The sequence below is a fragment of the Salvelinus alpinus genome, chromosome 2 (genome assembly GCF_045679555.1).
Source record: "Salvelinus alpinus chromosome 2, SLU_Salpinus.1, whole genome shotgun sequence".
NCBI lineage: Eukaryota > Metazoa > Chordata > Actinopteri > Salmoniformes > Salmonidae > Salvelinus > Salvelinus alpinus.
This window is the reverse complement of record NC_092087.1, coordinates 115804043-115827904: the sequence shown is the minus strand read 5'-3', so window position 1 is coordinate 115827904 and position 23862 is coordinate 115804043. Positions and strand designations below refer to the sequence as shown.

Genomic DNA, 23862 nt, shown 5'->3' with positions numbered 1-23862 from the left:
TTTCCACAGAGGGGTCATAGTAGTTTGTAGACCAAACCGTTCAGTCTTTCCACAGAGGGGTCATAGTAGTTTGTAGACCAAACCGTTCAGTCTTTCCACAGAGGGGTCAAAGTAGTTTTGTAGACCAAACCGTTCAGTCTTTCCACAGAGGGGTCAAAGTAGTTTTGTAGACCAAACCGTTCAGTCTTTCCACAGAGGGGTCAAAGTAGTTTTGTAGACCAAACCGTTCAGTCTTTCCACAGAGGGGTCATAGTAGTTTGTAGACCAAACCTGTTCGGACACTACAGAAGATTTTGTGATAAGACCGATTTTCGGCTTGTCTCATGGTCTGACAAACACCGCACTGGCTCCTGTGACCTTTCACCCTACTACTGACCCTCTATCACTCCAGTGTTAATCTGCTAAATTGTAACTACTTAGCTACTATGGCCTATTTATTGCCTTACCTCCTCATGCCATTTGCACACACTGTATATAGACTTTCTTTTTTATCTACTGTATTATTGACTGTATGTTTGTTTATTCCATGTGTAACTCTGTGTTGTTGTCTGTGTCACGCTGCTTTGCTTTATGTTGACCAGGTCGCAGTTGTAAATGAGAACTTGTTCTCAACTAGCCTACCTGGTTAAATAAAGGTGAAATAAATAAAAAAGAATAAAATAAACCACAGATGCGGAAGTGCGACATCGGCGGATGCGGTTGATTAATGATTAATACAAATGTAAATACTGATTTATATTATGCTAATTATATTTACTCAGGGGGCACGGACGTCGACTCTTTAGGTTTAACTCTTTAACAGCCAGTTATTTAGAGCGCGGGGGCGCCATCCCGAGAAGGAGGGTCGATGCGCTGTCGCCTTGACTGCCTCAGCCACACGTCATCATTTCTGCCTGCGATGCTGCGTCTCTACGTCTGGGAGTATCCATAGCAACGGCTCTGTTTTGGGAGCTGCCCTGCACATTGTAAAAAAATATATTTAAAAATGGCCACTGGAACTGACTGACACCGTGTATATATATAGTATGATGATTTACTTTATGCTGTTGTACGGCATACTAAAACAAATAAAGAACTGTTTGTTGTTGTCTGTGTTGTTGTTACTACTAGCCACCTAGTGATTTGATGAAGTCTTTAGCCCAGAGAGGTTCCCATCTCCCAACATTATAACTCTCTACCCACGATGCCATTTGTTGTTGTCTGTGTTGTTACTACTAGCCACCTAGTGATTTGATGAAGTCTTTAGTCCAGAGAGGTTCCCATCTCCCAACATTATAACTCTCTACCCACGATGCCATTTGTTGTTGTCTGTGTTGTTGTTACTACTAGCCACCTAGTGATGTGATGAAGTCTTTAGCCCAGAGAGGTTCCCATCTCCCAACATTATAACTCTCTACCGGCGATGCCATTTGTTGTTGTCTGTGTTGTTGTTACTACTAGCCACCTAGTGATTTGATGAAGTCTTTAGCCCAGAGAGGTTCCCATCTCCCAACATTATAACTCTCTACCCACGATGCCATTTGTTGTTGTCTGTGTTGTTGTTACTACTAGCCACCTAGTGATTTGATGAAGTCTTTAGCCCAGAGAGGTCCCCCATCTCCCAACATTATAACTCTCTACCCACGATGCCATTTGTTGTTGTCTGTGTTGTTGTTACTACTAGCCACCTAGTGATTTGATGAAGTCTTTAGCCCAGAGAGGTCCCCATCTCCCAACATTATAACTCTCTACCCACGATGCCATTTGTTGTTGTCTGTGTTGTTGTTACTACTAGCCACCTAGTGATTTGATGAAGTCTTTAGCCCAGAGAGGTTCCCATCTCCCAACATTATAACTCTCTACCCACGATGCCATTTGTTGTTGTCTGTGTTGTTGTTACTACTAGCCACCTAGTGATTTGATGAAGTCTTTAGTCCAGAGAGGTTCCCATCTCCCAACATTATAACTCTCTACCCACGATGCCATTTGTTGTTGTCTGTGTTGTTGTTACTACTAGCCACCTAGTGATTTGATGAAGTCTTTAGTCCAGAGAGGTTCCCATCTCCCAACATTATAACTCTCTACAGACGATGCCATTTGTTGTTGTCTGTGTTGTTGTTACTACTAGCCACCTGGTGATTTGATGAAGTCTTTAGCCCAGAGAGGTTCCCATCTCCCAACATTATAACTCTCTACCCACGATGCCATTTGTTGTTGTCTGTGTTGTTGTTACTACTAGCCACCTAGTGATTTGATGAAGTCTTTAGCCCAGAGAGGTTCCCATCTCCCAACATTATAACTCTCTACCCACGATGCCATTTGTTGTTGTCTGTGTTGTTGTTACTACTAGCCACCTAGTGATTTGATGAAGTCTTTAGCCCAGAGAGATTCCCATCTCCCAACATTATAACTCTCTACCCACGATGCCATTTGTTGTTGTCTGTGTTGTTGTTACTACTAGCCACCTAGTGATGTGATGAAGTCTTTAGCCCAGAGAGATTCCCATCTCCCAACATTATAACTCTCTACCCACGATGCCATTTGTTGTTGTCTGTGTTGTTACTACTAGCCACCTAGTGATTTGATGAAGTCTTTAGCCCAGAGAGATTCCCATCTCCCAACATTATAACTCTCTACCCACGATGCCATTTGTTGTTGTCTGTGTTGTTGTTACTACTAGCCACCTAGTGATTTGATGAAGTCTTTAGCCCAGAGAGGTTCCCATCTCCCAACATTATAACTTTCTACCCACGATGCCATTTGTTGTTGTCTGTGTTGTTGTTACTACTAGCCACCTAGTGATTTGATGAAGTCTTTAGCCCAGAGAGGTTCCCATCTCCCAACATTATAACTCTCTACCGACGATGCCATTTGTTGTTGTCTGTGTTGTTGTTACTACTAGCCACCTGGTGATTTGATGAAGTCTTTAGCCCAGAGAGGTTCCCATCTCCCAACATTATAACTCTCTACCCACGATGCCATTTGTTGTTGTCTGTGTTGTTGTTACTACTAGCCACCTAGTGATTTGATGAAGTCTTTAGCCCAGAGAGGTTCCCATCTCCCAACATTATAACTCTCTACCCACGATGCCATTTGTTGTTCTCTGTGTTGTTGTTACTACTAGCCACCTAGTGATTTGATGAAGTCTTTAGCCCAGAGAGGTTCCCATCTCCCAACATTATAACTCTCTACGGACGATGCCATTTGTTGTTGTCTGTGTTGTTGTTACTACTAGCCACCTAGTGATTTGATGAAGTCTTTAGCCCAGAGAGGTTCCCATCTCCCAACATTATAACTCTCTACCCACGATGCCATTTGTTGTTGTCTGTGTTGTTACTACTAGCCACCTAGTGATGTGATGAAGTCTTTAGTCCAGAGAGGTTCCCATCTCCCAACATTATAACTCTCTACCCACGATGCCATTTGTTGTTGTCTGTGTTGTTGTTACTACTAGCCACCTAGTGATGTGATGAAGTCTTTAGCCCAGAGAGGTTCCCATCTCCCAACATTATAACTCTCTACCCACGATGCCATTTGTTGTTGTCTGTGTTGTTGTTACTACTAGCCACCTAGTGATTTGATGAAGTCTTTAGCCCAGAGAGGTTCCCATCTCCCAACATTATAACTCTCTACCCACGATGCCATTTGTTGTTGTCTGTGTTGTTGTTACTACTAGCCACCTAGTGATTTGATGAAGTCTTTAGCCCAGAGAGGTTCCCATCTCCCAACATTATAACTCTCTACCCACGATGCCATTTGTTGTTGTCTGTGTTGTTGTTACTACTAGCCACCTAGTGATTTGATGAAGTCTTTAGCCCAGAGAGGTCCCCATCTCCCAACATTATAACTCTCTACCCACGATGCCATTTCAGGCTATCAAGATAGAGTAGCTAGCTTGTCTAACTGTCTTGGCTGACATGCCTGCTGGTAAGGTTGGTCGACTTTTTTAGAAAAGCAAACAATAACTAAATGTACTGAATAAGACTCACACATTTCAATCTTTTACCCAGATTTTAGCAGCGATGCATATTTATTTTCTTTAACTAAAAGAGCCACCAGTCAGGAGGATACAGACCGATCAAGAGGTATGGTGAGATATGCAGAAAAATAAACATATTTTTGACATAGAATTAAGCATAATGATAATGGCTCTAGATTACCCCCCTCTCTCGCTCTCTCCCTCTGTCTCCCCTTCCTCCCTCTCCATCTGTCTATTTCTCTCCTACCACCTCTCTCTTCTCATTCTCAAACACATTTGCTTTTTATTTTTTTTATTTGTTACAATACTCAATTGAATAAAATAAAAATGATCACCCTCAGGTTACATGGTGTGATTTGTATAAAACAAATACAGATTAAACTAAACTATAAGATAACTACATATTTATCAACAATATGACATTTGAAACACTGTACATGTTAAGGGATATGTAGACCTGGTTCAATGTTCTGTTACCTGACTCAATGTTCTGTTACCTGGTTCAATGTTCTGTAACCTGACTCAATGTTCTGTTACCTGACTCAATGTTCTGTTACCTGGTTCAACGTTCTGTTACCTGACTCAATGTTCTGTTAACCGGTTCAATGTTCTGTCAGCTGACTCAATGTTCTGTTACCTGGTTCAATGTTCCGTTAACCGGTTCAATGTTCCGTTAACCGGTTCAATGTTCTGTTAGCTGACTCAATGTTCTGTTACCTGGTTCAATGTTCCGTTAACCGGTTCAATGTTCTGTTAGCTGACTCAATGTTCTGTTACCTGACTCAATGTTCTGTTACCTGGTTCAATGTTCCGTTAACCGGTTCAATGTTCCGTTACCTGGTCCAATGTTCTGTTACCTGACTCAATGTTCTGTTAGCCGGTTCAATGTTCCTTTAACCGGTTCAATGTTCCGTTAGCCGGTTCAATGTTCCGTTAACCGGTTCAATGTTCCGTTAGCTGACTCAATGTTCTGTTACCTGGTTCAATGTTCCGTTAACCGGTTCTATGTTCTGTTACCTGGTTCAATGTTCCGTTAGCCGTTTCAATGTTCTGTTAGCTGACTCAATGTTCTGTTAGCTGACTCAATGTTCTGTTACCTGGTTCAATGTTCCGTTAGCCGTTTCAATGTTCTGTTAGCTGACTCAATGTTCTGTTAGCTGACTCAATGTTCTGTTACCTGGTTCAATGTTCTGTTACCTGACTCAATGTTCTGTTAGCTGGTTCAACGTTCTGTTAGCTGACTCAACGTTCTGTTACCTGACTCAATGTTCTGTTACCTGACTCAATGTTCTGTTAGCTGACTCAACGTTCTGTTAGCTGGTTCAACGTTCTGTTAGCTGACTCAACGTTCTGTTAGCTGACTCAATGTTCTGTTACCTGACTCAATGTTCTGTTAGCTGGTTCAACGTTCTGTTAGCTGACTCAACGTTCTGTTACCTGACTCAATGTTCTGTTAGCTGACTCAATGTTCTGTTACCTGGTTCAATGTTCCGTTAGTCGGTTCATTGTTCCGTTAGTTGGTTGGTTCAATGTTCCGTTAGTTATTCGGTTCAATGTTCCGTTAGTCGGTTCAATGTTCCGTTAGTCGGTTCAACGTTCCGTTAGTTAGTCGGTTCAACGTTCCGTTAGTCGGTTCAACGTTCCGTTAGTCGGTTCAACGTTCCGTTAGTCGGTTCAACGTTCCGTTAGTCGGTTCAACGTTCCGTTAGTCGGTTCAACGTTCCGTTAGTCGGTTCAATGTTCCGTTAGCCGGTTCAACGTTCCGTTAGTCGGTTCAATGTTTACGTTAGTCGGTTCAATGTTCCGTTAGTCGGTTCAATGTTCCGTTAGTCGGTTCAACGTTCCGTTAGTTAGTCGGTTCAACGTTCCGTTAGTTAGTCGGTTCAACGTTCCGTTAGTCGGTTCAACGTTCCGTTAGTCGGTTCAACGTTCCGTTAGTTAGTCGGTTCAACGTTCCGTTAGTCGGTTCAACGTTCCGTTAGTCGGTTCAACGATCCGTTAGTCGGTTCAACGTTCCGTTAGTCGGTTCAACGTTTCGTTAGTCGGTTCAACGTTCCGTTAGTCGGTTCAACGATCCGTTAGTCGGTTCAACGTTCCGTTAGTCGGTTCAACGTTCCGTTAGTCGGTTCAACGTTCCGTTAGCCGGTTCAACGTTCCGTTAGTCGGTTCAATGTTCCGTTAGCCGGTTCAACGTTCCGTTAGCCGGTTCAACGTTCCGTTAGCCGGTTCAATGTTCTGTTAGTCGGTTCAACGTTCCGTTAGTTAGTCGGTTCAACGTTCCGTTAGTCGGTTCAACGTTCCGTTAGCCGGTTCAATGTTCTGTTAGTCGGTTCAACGTTCCGTTAGTTAGTCGGTTCAACGTTCCGTTAGTCGGTTCAACGTTCCGTTAGTCGGTTCAATGTTCCGTTAGTCGGTTCAATGTTTCGTTAGTTAGTCGGTTCAATGTTCCGTTAGTCGGTTCAATGTTCCGTTAGCCGGTTCAATGTTCCGTTAGCCGGTTCAATGTTCCGTTAGCCGGTTCAATGTTCCGTTAGCCGGTTCAATGTTCCGTTAGTCGGTTCAATGTTCCGTTAGCCGGTTCAATGTTCCGTTAGCCGGTTCAATGTTCCGTTAGCCGGTTCAATGTTCCGTTAGCCGGTTCAATGTTCCGTTAGCCGGTTCAATGTTCCGTTAGTCGGTTCAATGTTCTGTTAGTCGGTTCAATGTTCCGTTAGTCGGTTCAATGTTCTGTTAGTCGGTTCAATGTTCCGTTAGTTGGTTGGTTCAATGTTCCGTAAGTCGGTTCAATGTTCCGTTAGTCGGTTCAATGTTCTGTTAGTCGGTTCAATGTTCCGTTAGTAGGTTCAATGTTCCGTTAGTCGGTTCAATGTTCTGTTAGTCGGTTCAATGTTCCGTTAGTTGGTTGGTTCAATGTTCCGTTAGTCGGTTCAATGTTCTGTTAGTCGGTTCAATGTTCCGTTAGTCGGTTCAATGTTCCGTTAGTCGGTTCAATGTTCCGTTAGTCAGTTCAATGTTCCGTTAGTCGGTTCAATGTTCCGTTAGTCGGTTCAATGTTCCGTTAGTTGGTTGGTTCAATGTTCCATGAGGCGTCATTACAGACACCCTGGTTTGAATCCAGGCTGTATCACAGCCGGCTGTGATTGGGAGTCCCATAGGGCGGCACACAATTGGCCCAGCATCGTCCGGGTTTGGCCTTTCGTTTTAAATTTAGAATATGTTCTTAACTGACTTTCCTAGTTAAATAAAGGTTAATTAACATTTTGGCCTAAATTAAAAACTACAGTTTGGGTCAAAATCCAATACAGTACAACACTGAGTAAAACCCTCTGTATTTTTCAGATCTAGTGGTGGCAGCATCATGTTATGGGAATTGTTGCTGGGGCAACCTAGAAGAGTTCACATTTCACAGATGTTGTCATATGTTCCTGATGTTTATTCTATAAAATGTCTCTATAAACGTTTGATCATTTACAAACTAGGAAATCTGATCATTTGACATTAGAGATGTCAAGAGTATGATTGAAGAAATACTGAAGGGTGAATCAAGTTGAACACATCAACAGTTATTCACAAAGATATCATTCAACACTCTGTGTTCTACTACCCAGGTCTGGTGTTGGTCATTCCACACTCTGTGTTCTACTACCCAGGTCTGGTCATTCTACACTCTGTGTTCTACTACCCAGGTCTGGTGTTGGTCATTCCACACTCTGTGTTCTACTACCCAGGTCTGGTCATTCTACACTCTGTGTTCTACTACCCAGGTCTGGTGTTGGTCATTCCCCACTCTGTGTTCTACTACCCAGGTCTGGTGTTGGTCATTCCACACTCTGTGTTCTACTACCCAGGTCTGGTGTTGGTCATTCAACACTCTGTGTTCTACTACCCAGGTCTGGTGTTGGTCATTCCACACTCTATGTTCTACTACCCAGGTCTGGTGTTGGTCATTCCACACTCTGTGTTCTACTACCCAGGTCTGGTCATTCAACACTCTGTGTTTTACTACCCAGGTCTGGTCATTCCACACTCTGTGTTTTACTACCCAGGTCTGGTCATTCAACACTCTGTGTTCTACTACCCAGGTCTGGTGTTGGTCATTCCACACTCTATGTTCTACTACCCAGGTCTGGTGTTGGTCATTCCACACTCTGTGTTCTACTACCCAGGTCTGGTCATTCAACACTCTGTGTTTTACTACCCAGGTCTGGTCATTCCACACTCTGTGTTCTACTACCCAGGTCTGGTGTTGCAGATCATTCTACACTCTGTGTTCTACTACCCAGGTCTGGTGTTGGAGATCATTCAACACTCTGTGTTCTACTACCCAGGTCTGGTGTTGCAGATCATTCTACACTCTGTGTTCTACTACCCAGGTCTGGTGTTGGTCATTCAACACTCTGTGTCCTACCACCCAGGTCTGGTGTTGCAGATCATTCCACACTCTGTGTTCTACTACCCAGGTCTGGATCTTCATGTATTTTCTGATGTTTAATCAGAGACATTAGATGGGAGTATCTCTTCCCACATTGATCACAGCTATGAGGCTGTCCTACTGTGTGTGTTCGCTGGTGTTGTGTCAAGTTGCTTAAAGTAGCAAAACTTTTCCCGCAATCAGAGCAGTGGTAATGCTTCTCTCCTGTGTGTGTTCGCTGGTGTGTTATCAGTGCACTTGAGGTGGTACAGCTCTTTCCACAGTCAGAGCAGTGGTAAGGCTTCTCTCCTGTGTGTGTTCGCTTGTGTGTTATCAATCCACTTGAGGTAGAAAAGCTCTTGGCGCAGTTGGAGCAGTGGTACGGTTTCTCACCCGTGTGTATTCTCTTGTGTACAGTCAGGTTAGCTGATTGACTGAATCTCTTCCCACACTGATCACAGCAATAAGGCTTTTCTCCTGTGTGTGTTTTCTGATGTCTTATCAGCTGGCTTGAGGTAGCAAAGCTCATTCCACAGTCAGAGCAGTGGTACGGTTTTTCTCCAGTGTGTATTCTGTGGTGTGTAGCCAGGCCTCCTGCCTTAGCAAAACTCTTCCCACATTGATCACAGCTATGAGGTTTTTCTCCTGTATTGATTCTCTGATGACTTTTAAGTTCAGTTGAATAGATGAATCTCTGCTGGTGTTTCTTCTTGATGTGTTCTGATGTGGAGAGACTCTTCTCAGCCTCTTCAGCATCATGATGTTGTTGAGGCTCCCCAGAGGATCCACGATAGTCACGTCTCTCTCCTGTTTGAACGACAAAGTCACACAAGTCAATGTAGTGAATATTTAAATTATTTTACAAACTTTTTTTTTGTTGACAATTTTCTTCTAACATTGAATGGATTGTCTCATTCCACAGTCAGAGCAGTGGTACGGTTTTTCTCCAGTGTGTATTCTGTGATGTGTTGAAACAAGCATTGAATGGATTGTCTTTGGGTATTTTGGACAAGGAGAACCCTTTTACCTACTTCCCCAGTCAGATAAACTCACGGATACCATTTTGGTCTCTCTGTGTCCAGTATTGAAGTACGTTAGCGGTAGTTTAGCGAGCTAATGCGTTAGCACAATGACTGGAAGTCTATGGGGTATCTGCTAGCATTCTGCTAGCATTCTAATAACTAATAAACTGAACTAATAAGACAGTAAGGTGAAGAACAATAGTCATATTTCATCATTTCACATAGTAGTAATGTCTATTTTTATTTATTTATTTATTTCACCTTTATTTAACCAGGTAGGCCAGTTGAGAACAAGTTCTCATTTACAACTGCGACCTGGCCAAGATAAAGCAAAGCAGTTCGACACAAACAACAACACAGAGTTACACATGGGATAAACAAACGTACAGTCAAAAACACAATAGAAAAAGTCGATATGCAGTGTGTGGTAAATGAGGTAGGATAAGAGAGGTAAGGCAACAATTACAATATAGCCATTAAACACTGGAATGATAGATGTGCAGAAGATGAGTGTGCAAGTAGAGATACTGGGGTGAAAAGGAGAAAAATAAATCAAATAAATAACAGTATGGGGATGAGGTAGTTGGATGGCCTATTTACAGATGGGCTATGTACAGGTACAGTGATCTGTGAGCTGCTCTGACAGCTGATGCTTAAAGCTAGTGAGGGAGATATGAGTCTCCAGCTTCAGAGATTTTTTGCAGTTCGTTCCAGTCATTGGCAGCAGAGAACTGGAAGGAAAGGCGGCCGAAGGAGGAATTGGCTTTGAGGGTGACCAGAGATATACCTGCTGGAGCGCGTGCTACGGGTGGGTGTTATGCTATGCTTCACCGTAGGGATGGTGTTTCCTCCAGATGTGAAGCTTAGCATTCTGGCCAAAATGTTCAATCTTGGTTTCATCAGAACAGAGAATCTTGTTTCTCATGGTCAGAGTCATTTAGGTGCCTTTTGGCAAACTCCAAGTGGGCTGTCATGTGCCTTTTACTGAGGAGTGGCTTCTGTCTGGCCACTCTACCATAAAGGACTGATTGGTGGAGTGCTGCAGAGATGGTTGTCCTTCTGGAAGGTTCTCCCATCTCCACAGAGGAACTGTGGAGCTCTGTCAGAGTGACCATCGGGTTCTTGGCCACCTCCCTGACCAAGGCCCTTCTCCACAGATTGCTCAGTTTGGCCAGGGGTCCAGCTCTAGGAAGAGTCTTGGTGGTTGTAAACTTCTTACTTTTAAGAATGATGGAGGCCACTGTGTTCTTGGGGACCTTCAATGCTGCAGAATGTTTTTGGCTACCCTTCCTCAGATCTGTGCCTCAACACAATCCTGTCTTAGAGCTCTACGGACAATTCCTTTGACCTCATGGCTTTGTTTTCTGCTCTGACATGCACTGTCAACTGTGGGACCTTAAATAGACAGGTGTGTGCCTTTCCAAATCATGTTCAATCAATTGAATTTACCACAGGTGGACTCAAATTAAGTTGTAGAAACATCTCAAGGATGATCAATGGAAACAGGATGCACCTGAGCTCAATTTAGAGGTCTGTCACAGACTGTTGAAGAACTATGAGGAAGTCAAGGCAGGTCTGTCACAGAGCCTTTGTTGTAGAACTATGAGGAAGTCAAGGCAGGTCTGTCACAGAGCCTTTGTTGTAGAACTATGAGGAAGTCAAGGCAGGTCTGTCACAAAGCCTTTGTTGTAGAACTATGAGGAAGTCAAGGCAGTTCTTTTATACGTCTATTGTTGCCTGGAGACGGCTATTGTTGGCTTCTGGGTCAAATTACAACGAGTATACACCTGGGTCTCACCCAAACTAGCCAGAAGGCTGGAGGGTATACCACCTGGGTCTCACCCAAACTACCCAGAAGGCTGGAGGGTATACCACCTGGGTCTCACCCAAACTACCCAGAAGGCTGGAGGGTATACCACCTGGGTCTCACCCAAACTACCCAGAAGGCTGGAGGGTATACACCTGGGTCTCACCCAAACTAGCCAGAAGGCTGGAGGGTATACAACCTGGGTCTCACCCAAACTACCCAGAAGGCTGGAGCATATACCACCTGGGTCTCACCCAAACTACCCAGAAGGCTGGAGCGTATACCACCTGGGTCTCACACAAACTACCCAGAAGGCTGGAGGGTATACATCTGGGTCTCACCCAAACTACCCAGAAGGCTGGAGGGTTTACCACCTGGGTCTCACCCAAACTACCCAGAAGGCTGGAGGGTATACCACCTGGGTCTCACCCAAACTACCCAGAAGGCTGGAGGGTATACCACCTGGGTCTCAACCAAACTACCCAGAAGGCTGGAGGGTATACACCTGGGTCTCACCCAAACTACCCAGAAGGCTGGAGGGTATACCACCTGGGTCTCACCCAAACTAGCCAGAAGGCATACCACCTGGGTCTCACCCAAACTACCCAGAAGGCTGGAGCGTATACCACCTGGGTCTCACCCAAACTACCCAGAAGGCTGGAGGGTATACCACCTGGGTCTCACCCAAACTACCCAGAAGGCTGGAGGGTATACCACCTGGGTCTCACCCAAACTACCCAGAAGGCTGGAGGGTTTACCACCTGGGTCTCACCCAAACTACCCAGAAGGCTGGAGGGTATACCACCTGGGTCTCACCCAAACTACCCAGAAGGCTGGAGGGTATACCACCTGGGTCTCACCCAAACTACCCAGAAGGCTGGAGGGTATACCACCTGGGTCTCACCCAAACTACCCAGAAGGCTGGAGGGTATACACCTGGGTCTCAACCCAAGCTACCCAGAAGGCTGGAGGGTCTACCACCTGGGTCTCACCCAAACTACCCAGAAGGCTGGAGGGTTTACCACCTGGGTCTCACCCAAACTACCCAGAAGGCTGGAGGGTATACCACCTGGGTCTCACCCAAACTACCCAGAAGTATTTATAAACAACAACAAAAATCTGATCTCTTAAACATTTAGGTAATTTTTTGTTTAATTATCTATACTATAGGACATAATTGATTTTTGGGCATATTCCCACGTTCAAGGAGCGCTTTCCGTTTTGATTCGGCTATTTTGCCTAAAAACCTTTCGGTTTATCTATAGAATCTGCCCAGCCTGTCAAGAGGGGCCAAATGGGTGTTTAGCTTCCCCAGTGGCTCTACGTCTCTGCCCAGCCTGTCAAGAGGGGCCAAATGGGTGTTTAGCTTCCCCAGTGGCTCTACGTCTCTGTCCAGCCTGTCAAGAGGGGCCAAATGGGTGTTTAGCTTCCCCAGTGGCTCTACGTCTCTGTCCAGCCTGTCAAGAGGGGCCAAATGGGTGTTTAGCTTCCCCAGTGGCTATACGTCTCTGCCCAGCCTGTCAAGAGGGGCCAAATGGGTGTTTAGCTTCCCCAGTGGCTCTACGTCTCTGCCTGTCAAGAGGGGCCAAATGGGTGTTTAGCTTCCCCAGTGGCTCTACGTCTCTGCCCAGCCTGTCAAGAGGGGCCAAATGGGTGTTTAGCTTCCCCAGTGGCTCTACGTCTCTGCCCAGCCTGTCAAGAGGGGCCAAATGGGTGTTTAGCTTCCCCAGTGGCTCTACGTCTCTGTCCAGCCTGTCAAGAGGGGCCAAATGGGTGTTTAGCTTCCCCAGTGGCTCTACGTCTCTGTCCAGCCTGTCAAGAGGGGCCAAATGGGTGTTTAGCTTCCCCAGTGGCTCTACGTCTCTGTCCAGCCTGTCAAGAGGGGCCAAATGGGTGTTTAGCTTCCCCAGTGGCTCTACGTCTCTGTCCAGCCTGTCAAGAGGGGCCAAATGGGTGTTTAGTTTCCCCAGTGGCTATACGTCTCTGCCCAGCCTGTCAAGAGGGGCCAAATGGGTGTTTAGCTTCCCCAGTGGCTCTACGTCTCTGCCTGTCAAGAGGGGCCAAATGGGTGTTTAGCTTCCCCAGTGGCTCTACGTCTCTGCCCAGCCTGTCAAGAGGGGCCAAATGGGTGTTTAGCTTCCCCAGTGGCTCTACGTCTCTGCCCAGCCTGTCAAGAGGGGCCAAATGGGTGTTTAGCTTCCCCAGTGGCTCTACGTCTCTGTCCAGCCTGTCAAGAGGGGCCAAATGGGTGTTTAGCTTCCCCAGTGGCTCTACGTCTCTGTCCAGCCTGTCAAGAGGGGCCAAATGGGTGTTTAGCTTCCCCAGTGGCTCTACGTCTCTGTCCAGCCTGTCAAGAGGGGCCAAATGGGTGTTTAGCTTCCCCAGTGGCTCTACGTCTCTGTCCAGCCTGTCAAGAGGGGCCAAATGGGTGTTTAGCTTCCCCAGTGGCTATACGTCTCTGCCCAGCCTGTCAAGAGGGGCCAAATGGGTGTTTAGCTTCCCCAGTGGCTCTACGTCTCTGCCTGTCAAGAGGTGCCAAATGGGTGTTTAGCTTCCCCAGTGGCTCTACGTCTCTGCCCAGCCTGTCAAGAGGGGCCAAATGGGTGTTTAGCTTCCCCAGTGGCTCTACGTCTCTGCCCAGCCTGTCAAGAGGGGCCAAATGGGTGTTTAACTTCCCCAGTGGCTCTACGTCTCTGCCCAGCCTGTCAAGAGGGGCCAAATGGGTGTTTAGCTTCCCCAGTGGCTCTACGTCTCTGTCCAGCCTGTCAAGAGGGGCCAAATGGGTGTTTAGCTTCCCCAGTGGCTCTACGTCTCTGCCCAGCCTGTCAAGAGGGGCCAAATGGGTGTTTAGCTTCCCCAGTGGCTCTACGTCTCTGCCCAGCCTGTCAAGAGGGGCCAAATGGGTGTTTAGCTTCCCCAGTGGCTCTACGTCTCTGCCCAGCCTGTCAAGAGGGGCCAAATGGGTGTTTAGCTTCCCCAGTCGCTCTACGTCTCTGCCCAGCCTGTCAAGAGGGGCCAAATGGGTGTTTAGCTTCCCCAGTGGCTCTACGTCTCTGCCCAGCCTGTCAAGAGGGGCCAAATGGGTGTTTAGCTTCCCCAGTGGCTCTACGTCTCTGTCCAGCCTGTCAAGAGGGGCCAAATGGGTGTTTAGCTTCCCCAGTGGCTCTACGTCTCTGCCCAGCCTGTCAAGAGGGGCCAAATGGGTGTTTAGCTTCCCCAGTGGCTCTACGTCTCTGTCCAGCCTGTCAAGAGGGGCCAAATGGGTGTTTAGCTTCCCCAGTGGCTCTACGTCTCTGCCTGTCAAGAGGGGCCAAATGGGTGTTTAGCTTCCCCAGTGGCTCTACGTCTCTGCCCAGCCTGTCAAGAGGGGCCAAATGGGTGTTTAGCTTCCCCAGTGGCTCTACGTCTCTGCCCAGCCTGTCAAGAGGGGCCAAATGGGTGTTTAGCTTCCCCAGTGGCTCTACGTCTCTGCCCAGCCTGTCAAGAGGGGCCAAATGGGTGTTTAGCTTCCCCAGTGGCTCTACGTCTCTGTCCAGCCTGTCAAGAGGGGCCAAATGGGTGTTTAGCTTCCCCAGTGGCTCTACGTCTCTGCCCAGCCTGTCAAGAGGGGCCAATTGGGTGTTTAGCTTCCCCAGTGGCTCTACGTCTCTGCCCAGCCTGTCAAGAGGGGCCAAATGGGTGTTTAGCTTCCCCAGTGGCTCTACGTCTCTGTCCAGCCTGTCAAGAGGGGCCAAATGGGTGTTTAGCTTCCCCAGTGGCTCTACGTCTCTGCCCAGCCTGTCAAGAGGGGCCAATTGGGTGTTTAGCTTCCCCAGTGGCTCTACGTCTCTGCCCAGCCTGTCAAGAGGGGCCAAATGGGTGTTTAGCTTCCCCAGTCGCTCTACGTCTCTGCCCAGCCTGTCAAGAGGGGCCAAATGGGTGTTTAGCTTCCCCAGTGGCTCTACGTCTCTGCCTGTCAAGAGGGGCCAAATGGGTGTTTAGCTTCCCCAGTGGCTCTACGTCTCTGCCCAGCCTGTCAAGAGGGGCCAAATGGGTGTTTAGCTTCCCCAGTGGCTCTACGTCTCTGCCCAGCCTGTCAAGAGGGGCCAAATGGGTGTTTAGCTTCCCCAGTGGCTCTACGTCTCTGTCCAGCCTGTCAAGAGGGGCCAAATGGGTGTTTAGCTTCCCCAGTGGCTCTACGTCTCTGCCCAGCCTGTCAAGAGGGGCCAAATGGGTGTTTAGCTTCCCCAGTGGCTCTACGTCTCTGCCCAGCCTGTCAAGAGGGGCCAAATGGGTGTTTAGCTTCCCCAGTCGCTCTACGTCTCTGCCCAGCCTGTCAAGAGGGGCCAGATGGGTGTTTAGCTTCCCCAGTGGCTCTACGTCTCTGCCCAGCCTGTCAAGAGGGGCCAAATGGGTGTTTAGCTTCCCCAGTGGCTCTACGTCTCTGTCCAGCCTGTCAAGAGGGGCCAAATGGGTGTTTAGCTTCCCCAGTGGCTCTACGTCTCTGTCCAGCCTGTCAAGAGGGGCCAAATGGGTGTTTAGCTTCCCCAGTGGCTCTACGTCTCTGTCCAGCCTGTCAAGAGGGGCCAAATGGGTGTTTAGCTTCCCCAGTGGCTATACGTCTCTGCCCAGCCTGTCAAGAGGGGCCAAATGGGTGTTTAGCTTCCCCAGTGGCTCTACGTCTCTGCCTGTCAAGAGGGGCCAAATGGGTGTTTAGCTTCCCCAGTGGCTCTACGTCTCTGCCCAGCCTGTCAAGAGGGGCCAAATGGGTGTTTAGCTTCCCCAGTGGCTCTACGTCTCTGCCCAGCCTGTCAAGAGGGGCCAAATGGGTGTTTAGCTTCCCCAGTGGCTCTACGTCTCTGTCCAGCCTGTCAAGAGGGGCCAAATGGGTGTTTAGCTTCCCCAGTGGCTCTACGTCTCTGTCCAGCCTGTCAAGAGGGGCCAAATGGGTGTTTAGCTTCCCCAGTGGCTCTACGTCTCTGTCCAGCCTGTCAAGAGGGGCCAAATGGGTGTTTAGCTTCCCCAGTGGCTCTACGTCTCTGTCCAGCCTGTCAAGAGGGGCCAAATGGGTGTTTAGCTTCCCCAGTGGCTATACGTCTCTGCCCAGCCTGTCAAGAGGGGCCAAATGGGTGTTTAGCTTCCCCAGTGGCTCTACGTCTCTGCCTGTCAAGAGGGGCCAAATGGGTGTTTAGCTTCCCCAGTGGCTCTACGTCTCTGCCCAGCCTGTCAAGAGGGGCCAAATGGGTGTTTAGCTTCCCCAGTGGCTCTACGTCTCTGCCCAGCCTGTCAAGAGGGGCCAAATGGGTGTTTAACTTCCCCAGTGGCTCTACGTCTCTGCCCAGCCTGTCAAGAGGGGCCAAATGGGTGTTTAGCTTCCCCAGTGGCTCTACGTCTCTGTCCAGCCTGTCAAGAGGGGCCAAATGGGTGTTTAGCTTCCCCAGTGGCTCTACGTCTCTGCCCAGCCTGTCAAGAGGGGCCAAATGGGTGTTTAGCTTCCCCAGTGGCTCTACGTCTCTGCCCAGCCTGTCAAGAGGGGCCAAATGGGTGTTTAGCTTCCCCAGTCGCTCTACGTCTCTGCCCAGCCTGTCAAGAGGGGCCAAATGGGTGTTTAGCTTCCCCAGTGGCTCTACGTCTCTGCCCAGCCTGTCAAGAGGGGCCAAATGGGTGTTTAGCTTCCCCAGTGGCTCTACGTCTCTGTCCAGCCTGTCAAGAGGGGCCAAATGGGTGTTTAGCTTCCCCAGTGGCTCTACGTCTCTGCCCAGCCTGTCAAGAGGGGCCAAATGGGTGTTTAGCTTCCCCAGTGGCTCTACGTCTCTGTCCAGCCTGTCAAGAGGGGCCAAATGGGTGTTTAGCTTCCCCAGTGGCTCTACGTCTCTGCCTGTCAAGAGGGGCCAAATGGGTGTTTAGCTTCCCCAGTGGCTCTACGTCTCTACCCAGCCTGTCAAGAGGGGCCAAATGGGTGTTTAGCTTCCCCAGTGGCTCTACGTCTCTGCCCAGCCTGTCAAGATGGGCCAAATGGGTGTTTAGCTTCCCCAGTGGCTCTACGTCTCTGCCCAGCCTGTCAAGAGGGGCCAAATGGGTGTTTAACTTCCCCAGTGGCTCTACGTCTCTGCCCAGCCTGTCAAGAGGGGCCAAATGGGTGTTTAGCTTCCCCAGTGGCTCTACGTCTCTGTCCAGCCTGTCAAGAGGGGCCAAATGGGTGTTTAGCTTCCCCAGTGGCTCTACGTCTCTGCCCAGCCTGTCAAGAGGGGCCAAATGGGTGTTTAGCTTCCCCAGTGGCTCTACGTCTCTGCCCAGCCTGTCAAGAGGGGCCAAATGGGTGTTTAGCTTCCCCAGTCGCTCTACGTCTCTGCCCAGCCTGTCAAGAGGGGCCAAATGGGTGTTTAGCTTCCCCAGTGGCTCTACGTCTCTGCCCAGCCTGTCAAGAGGGGCCAAATGGGTGTTTAGCTTCCCCAGTGGCTCTACGTCTCTGTCCAGCCTGTCAAGAGGGGCCAAATGGGTGTTTAGCTTCCCCAGTGGCTCTACGTCTCTGCCCAGCCTGTCAAGAGGGGCCAAATGGGTGTTTAGCTTCCCCAGTGGCTCTACGTCTCTGTCCAGCCTGTCAAGAGGGGCCAAATGGGTGTTTAGCTTCCCCAGTGGCTCTACGTCTCTGCCTGTCAAGAGGGGCCAAATGGGTGTTTAGCTTCCCCAGTGGCTCTACGTCTCTGCCCAGCCTGTCAAGAGGGGCCAAATGGGTGTTTAGCTTCCCCAGTGGCTCTACGTCTCTGCCTGTCAAGAGGGGCCAAATGGGTGTTTAGCTTCCCCAGTGGCTCTACGTCTCTGACCAGCCTGTCAAGAGGGGCCAAATGGGTGTTTAGCTTCCCCAGTGGCTCTACGTCTCTGCCCAGCCTGTCAAGAGGGGCCAAATGGGTGTTTAGCTTCCCCAGTGGCTCTACGTCTCTGTCCAGCCTGTCAAGAGGGGCCAAATGGGTGTTTAGCTTCCCCAGTGGCTCTACGTCTCTGCCCAGCCTGTCAAGAGGGGCCAAATGGGTGTTTAGCTTCCCCAGTGGCTCTACGTCTCTGCCCAGCCTGTCAAGAGGGGCCAAATGGGTGTTTAGCTTCCCCAGTCGCTCTACGTCTCTGCCCAGCCTGTCAAGAGGGGCCAGATGGGTGTTTAGCTTCCCCAGTGGCTCTACGTCTCTGCCCAGCCTGTCAAGAGGGGCCAAATGGGTGTTTAGCTTCCCCAGTGGCTCTACGTCTCTGTCCAGCCTGTCAAGAGGGGCCAAATGGGTGTTTAGCTTCCCCAGTGGCTCTACGTCTCTGCCCAGCCTGTCAAGAGGGGCCAAATGGGTGTTTAGCTTCCCCAGTGGCTCTACGTCTCTGCCCAGCCTGTCAAGAGGGGCCAAATGGGTGTTTAGCTTCCCCAGTGGCTCTACGTCTCTGCCCAGCCTGTCAAGAGGGTCCAAATGGGTGTTTAGCTTCCCCAGTGGCTCTACGTCTGTCCAGCCTGTCAAGAGGGGCCAAATGGGTGTTTAGCTTCCCCGGTGGCTCTACGTCTCTGTCCAACCTGTCAAGAGGGGCCAAATGGGTGTTTAGCTTCCCCGGTGGCTCTACGTCTCTGTCCAACCTGTCAAGAGGGGCCAAATGGGTGTTTAGCTTCCCCAGTGGCTCTGTAATTCTGCCCAGCCTGTCAAGAGGGGCCAAATGGGTGTTTAGCTTCCCCAGTGGCTCTACGTCTCTGCCCAGCCTGTCAAGAGGGGCCAAATGGGTGTTTAGCTTCCCCAGTGGCTCTACGTCTCTGTCCAACCTGTCAAGAGGGGCCAAATGGGTGTTTAGCTTCCCCAGTGGCTCTACGTCTCTGTCCAGCCTGTCAAGAGGGGCCAAATGGGTGTTTAGCTTCCCCAGTGGCTCTACGTCTCTGCCCAGCCTGTCAAGAGAGGCCAACTGGGTGTTTAGCTTCCCCAGTCGCTCTGTAATTCTGCCAAGCCTGTCAAGAGGGGCCAAATGGGTGTTTAGCTTCCCCAGTGGCTCTGCATGTGTCGAGAGGATATTCTCCAGGCACCATCACATGAGCCTGAAGCCTCAGACTGGCCAAACTCGTTTTTCTAGAAAAAGGCACTAAGTCATTTTTTTGTTTAATTTGTATTTAACTCTAAATAAGTCACAGGCTACAGGCTACACAGTTCAGACTGTAATGATTTAATAGAATGAAATGTTGTTTAAATGCTGAGTGTATTTCTTTTGTAGGCCTTGAAATTATTTAAATGATATAGCCTACATTATTTTAAAAAAAATTTAAAGAAAGTTTAGCTCATGAGGCATTTATAAGTTCTATTCTTCAAGAATCAACGGCTATATATAGTCCAAAAACAGATGTCGGAATTGAAGACTGACCCTTTAAAATCACACATCAGTTCAACGGCAGACTAAGTGCCCCTGTTCTTATGACGGTACTTACTGCTGTTAATCAGGTCTCCTGTCTCCTCCTCCTCTTCTTCCTCCAATGTGACCGTTATCTCTCCCTCTTTCTCCTCTTTCACTCCAAAAACCTCATCCTCCTCTTTCTCTTCCTCCTCTTCTTTCACTGTAACATCCTCCTCTTTCTCTTCCTCCTCTCCTTTCACTGTAACATCCTCCTCTTCCTCTTTCACTCTGAACGCGTCTTCCTCTTCTTTCACTGAAACGTCTTTCTCTTCTTCTTTCACTGTAACAGCCTCACCCTCTACCTTTTGTTTTACTGTGACATCCTCTTCTTCCTTCTCCTCTTTCACGACAACGTTCAGCCACAGACCCTCTTTCTCCGTCCAGCAGACCTCCTCTTCTTCAACAGGAGACGAGTAGCTTGGTGAACTCATGGTCGGGGATGATAGCTAACAGCTAGCTAGCATTAGCGAGTGGTAGGCCAATTTATCAAGCAAGCTACCTGATTAATAACAACAGAGTAAATATGAACTTAAACGGGATAACTAAGGTAGACGACAGAAGTGTGTTTAAAATGGCGATGGCTAATATACACCGAAACATGTGTAAAGAGCATCAATATTTCGTTTTTATTTTGGCTAGCAAGCTACCGAGGCAGTTATATGCATAGACCCAGTAGCCGTGTTGTTGTTGTGGACGCGTCCCGTCCACTAGATTATGCGTCACACCAGCGACACCAAAGGAATGATCCACATCGCCATCCGTTGAATGGAGTGGGAGACCGTTTATTTTATTTTCAGACAAAAAAAAAGTGAATCACTTTCAATTATTTTCAAGATTTTTTTTTTTTTTTTAACATTACAACATACAGTATAATGGTAATGAGTTGATTAATCAACATACCAGTAAACACATACGGTAGGAAACGGTAGGAAAACACACTGTGTGTTCTGATTGGATAAGGAGTTGATTAATGCAACATACCAGTACAAACACACACGATCCTCCACTCTGCCCCCCCCCCCCCCAGAGGAGGGCCCTCCTAGTGGACTGATTCTGCCCCCCCCCCAGTACTAAACACATGTAGTGGACTGATTCTGTTCCCCCCCCCCCCCCCAGTACTAAACACATGTAGTGGACTGATTCTGTCCCCCCCCCCCCCAGTACTAAACATATGTAGTGGACTGATTCTGTCCCCCCCCCCCAGTACTAAACACATGTAGTGGACTGATTCTGTCCCCCCCCCCAGTACTAAACACATGTAGTGGACTGATTCTGTCCCCCCCCCCCAGTACTAAACACATGTAGTGGACTGATTCTGTCCCCCCCCCAGTACTAAACACATGTAGTGGACTGATTCTGCCCCCCCCCCAGTACTAAACACATGTAGTGGACTGATTCTGTCCCCCCCCCCCCCAGTACTAAACACATGTAGTGGACTGATTCTGTCCCCCCCCCAGTACTAAACACATGTAGTGGACTGATTATGTCCCCCCCCCCAGTACTAAACACATGTAGTGGACTGATTCTGCCCCTCCCCCCCAGTACTAAACACATGTAGTGGACTGATTCTGCCCCCCCCCCCCCCAGTACTAAACACATGTAGTGGACTGATTCTGTCCCCCCCCCAGTACTAAACACATGTAGTGGACTGATTATGTCCCCCCCCCCAGTACTAAACACATGTAGTGGACTGATTCTGCCCCTCCCCCCCAGTACTAAACACATGTAGTGGACTGATTCTGCCCCCCCCCCCCCCCCCCAGTACTAAACACATGTAGTGGACTGATTCTGTCCCCCCCCCCAGTACTAAACACATGTAGTGGACTGATTCTGTCCCCCCCCCAGTACTAAACACATGTAGTGGACTGATTCTGTCCCCCCCCCCCCAGTACTAAACACATGTAGTGGACTGATTCTGTCCCCCCCCCCAGTACTAAACACATGTAGTGGACTGATTCTGTCCCCCCCCCCCCAGTACTAAACACATGTAGTGGACTGATTCTGCCCCCCCCCAGTACTAAACACATGTAGTGGACTGATTCTGTCCCCCCCCCCAGTACTAAACACATGTAGTGGACTGATTCTGTCCCCCCCCCCCCCCAGTACTAAACACATGTAGTGGACTGATTCTGTCCCCCCCCCCCCCAGTACTAAACATATGTAGTGGACTGATTCTGTCCCCCCCCCCCAGTACTAAACACATGTAGTGGACTGATTCTGTCCCCCCCCCAGTACTAAACACATGTAGTGGACTGATTCTGTCCCCCCCCCCCCAGTACTAAACACATGTAGTGGACTGATTCTGTCCCCCCCCCCAGTACTAAACACATGTAGTGGACTGATTCTGTCCCCCCCCCCCCAGTACTAAACACATGTAGTGGACTGATTCTGCCCCCCCCCAGTACTAAACACATGTAGTGGACTGATTCTGTCCCCCCCCCCAGTACTAAACACATGTAGTGGACTGATTCTGTCCCCCCCCCCCCCCCAGTACTAAACACATGTAGTGGACTGATTCTGTCCCCCCCCCCCAGTACTAAACATATGTAGTGGACTGATTCTGTCCCCCCCCCCAGTACTAAACACATGTAGTGGACTGATTCTGTCCCCCCCCCCCCCCAGTACTAAACACATGTAGTGGACTGATTCTGCCCCCCCCCCCCCCCCAGTACTAAACACATGTAGTGGACTGATTCTGCCCCCCCCCCCCAGTACTAAACACATGTAGTGGACTGATTCTGCCCCCCCCAGTACTAAACACATGTAGTGGACTGATTCTGCCCCCCCCCCAGTACTAAACACATGTAGTGGACTGATTCTGCCCCCCCCCCCCCCCCAGTACTAAACACATGTAGTGGACTGATTCTGTCCCCCCCCCCCAGTACTAAACACATGTAGTGGACTGATTCTGCCCCCCCCCCCAGTACTAAACACATGTAGTGGACTGATTCTGTCCCCCCCCCCCCCCAGTACTAAACACATGTAGTGGACTGATTCTGTCCCCCCCCCCCAGTACTAAACACATGTAGTGGACTGATTATGTTCCCCCCCCCCCCCCCAGTACTAAACACATGTAGTGGACTGATTCTGTCCCCCCCCCCCCCCAGTACTAAACACATGTAGTGTGTAGTGGACTGATTCTGTCCCCCCCCCCCCCCCCAGTACTAAACACATGTAGTGGACTGATTCTGTCCCCCCCCAGTACTAAACACATGTAGTGGACTGATTCTGTCCCCCCCCCCAGTACTAAACACATGTAGTGGACTGATTCTGTCCCCCCCCCCCCCCCCCCAGTACTAAACACATGTAGTGGACTGATTCTGCCCCCCCCCCCCCCAGTACTAAACACATGTAGTGGACTGATTCTGTCCCCCCCCCCCCCCAGTACTAAACACATGTAGTGGACTGATTCTGTCCCCCCCCCCCAGTACTAAACACATGTAGTGGACTGATTCTGTCCCCCCCCCCCCCCCAGTACTAAACACATGTAGTGGACTGATTCTGTCCCCCCCCCCAGTACTAAACACATGTAGTGGACTGATTCTGTCCCCCCCCCCCAGTACTAAACACATGTAGTGGACTGATTCTGTCCCCCCCCCCCAGTACTAAACACATGTATTGGACTGATTATGTTCCCCCCCCCGCAGTACTAAACACATGTAGTGGACTGATTCTGTCCCCCCCCCCCCCAGTACTAAACACATGTATTGGACTGATTATGTTCCCCCCCCCCCCCCCCGCAGTACTAAACACATGTAGTGGACTGATTCTGTCCCCCCCCCAGTACTAAACACATGTAGTGGACTGATTCTGCCCCCCCCCCAGTACTAAACACATGTAGTGGACTGATTCTGCCCCCCCCCCCCCAGTACTAAACACATGTAGTGGACTGATTCTGCCCCCCCCCAGTACTAAACACATGTAGTGGACTGATTCTGTCCCGTCCCCCCCCCCCCCAGTACTAAACACATGTAGTGGACTGATTCTGCCCCCCCCCCCCCAGTACTAAACACATGTAGTGGACTGATTCTGCCCCCCCCCCCCCCCCAGTACTAAACACATGAGGTGGACTGATTCTGTCGTCGTCGTCCCCCCCACCCCCCCAGGACTGATTCTGTCCCCCCCCCCCCCCCAGGACTGATTCTGCCCCCCAGGACTGATTTTGTCTCCCCCCCCCCAGTACTAAACACATGTAGTGGACTGATTCTAGCAGAGTCTGGGGGTTATGCAAAATATTTACACACAGAAAATAATCCCGTAAAGCACTGCGTTATTTTTGAGT

General features: G+C 49.1%; 1 protein-coding gene across 1 annotated transcript; it reads right to left on the bottom strand.

Annotated features, from left to right (window-relative positions):
- Nucleotides 1-3985: 3985 nt before the first annotated feature.
- On the bottom strand, nucleotides 3986-20336 carry LOC139549166 (zinc finger protein 436-like). The gene is made up of 2 exons (XM_071359331.1): nucleotides 19615-20336; nucleotides 3986-9176 (listed from the first exon to the last, which is right to left on the bottom strand). The coding sequence occupies exons 1-2, from the start codon at nucleotides 20009-20011 to the stop codon at nucleotides 8389-8391; spliced, it is 1185 nt and encodes a 394-aa protein (XP_071215432.1). The 5' UTR covers nucleotides 20012-20336; the 3' UTR covers nucleotides 3986-8388.
- Nucleotides 20337-23862: the final 3526 nt, after the last annotated feature.

Bases quoted from the DNA above. Each gene is read 5' to 3' on its own strand.
- LOC139549166 (XM_071359331.1), bottom strand. From the start codon at position 20,011: ATGAGTTCACCAAGCTACTCGTCTCCTGTTGAAGAAGAGGAGGTCTGC. The intron at 9,177-19,614 runs GTAAGTACCGTC...TCGTTCAAACAG, and splicing joins AGGAGACCTGATTAACAGCA to GAGAGAGACGTGACTATCGT.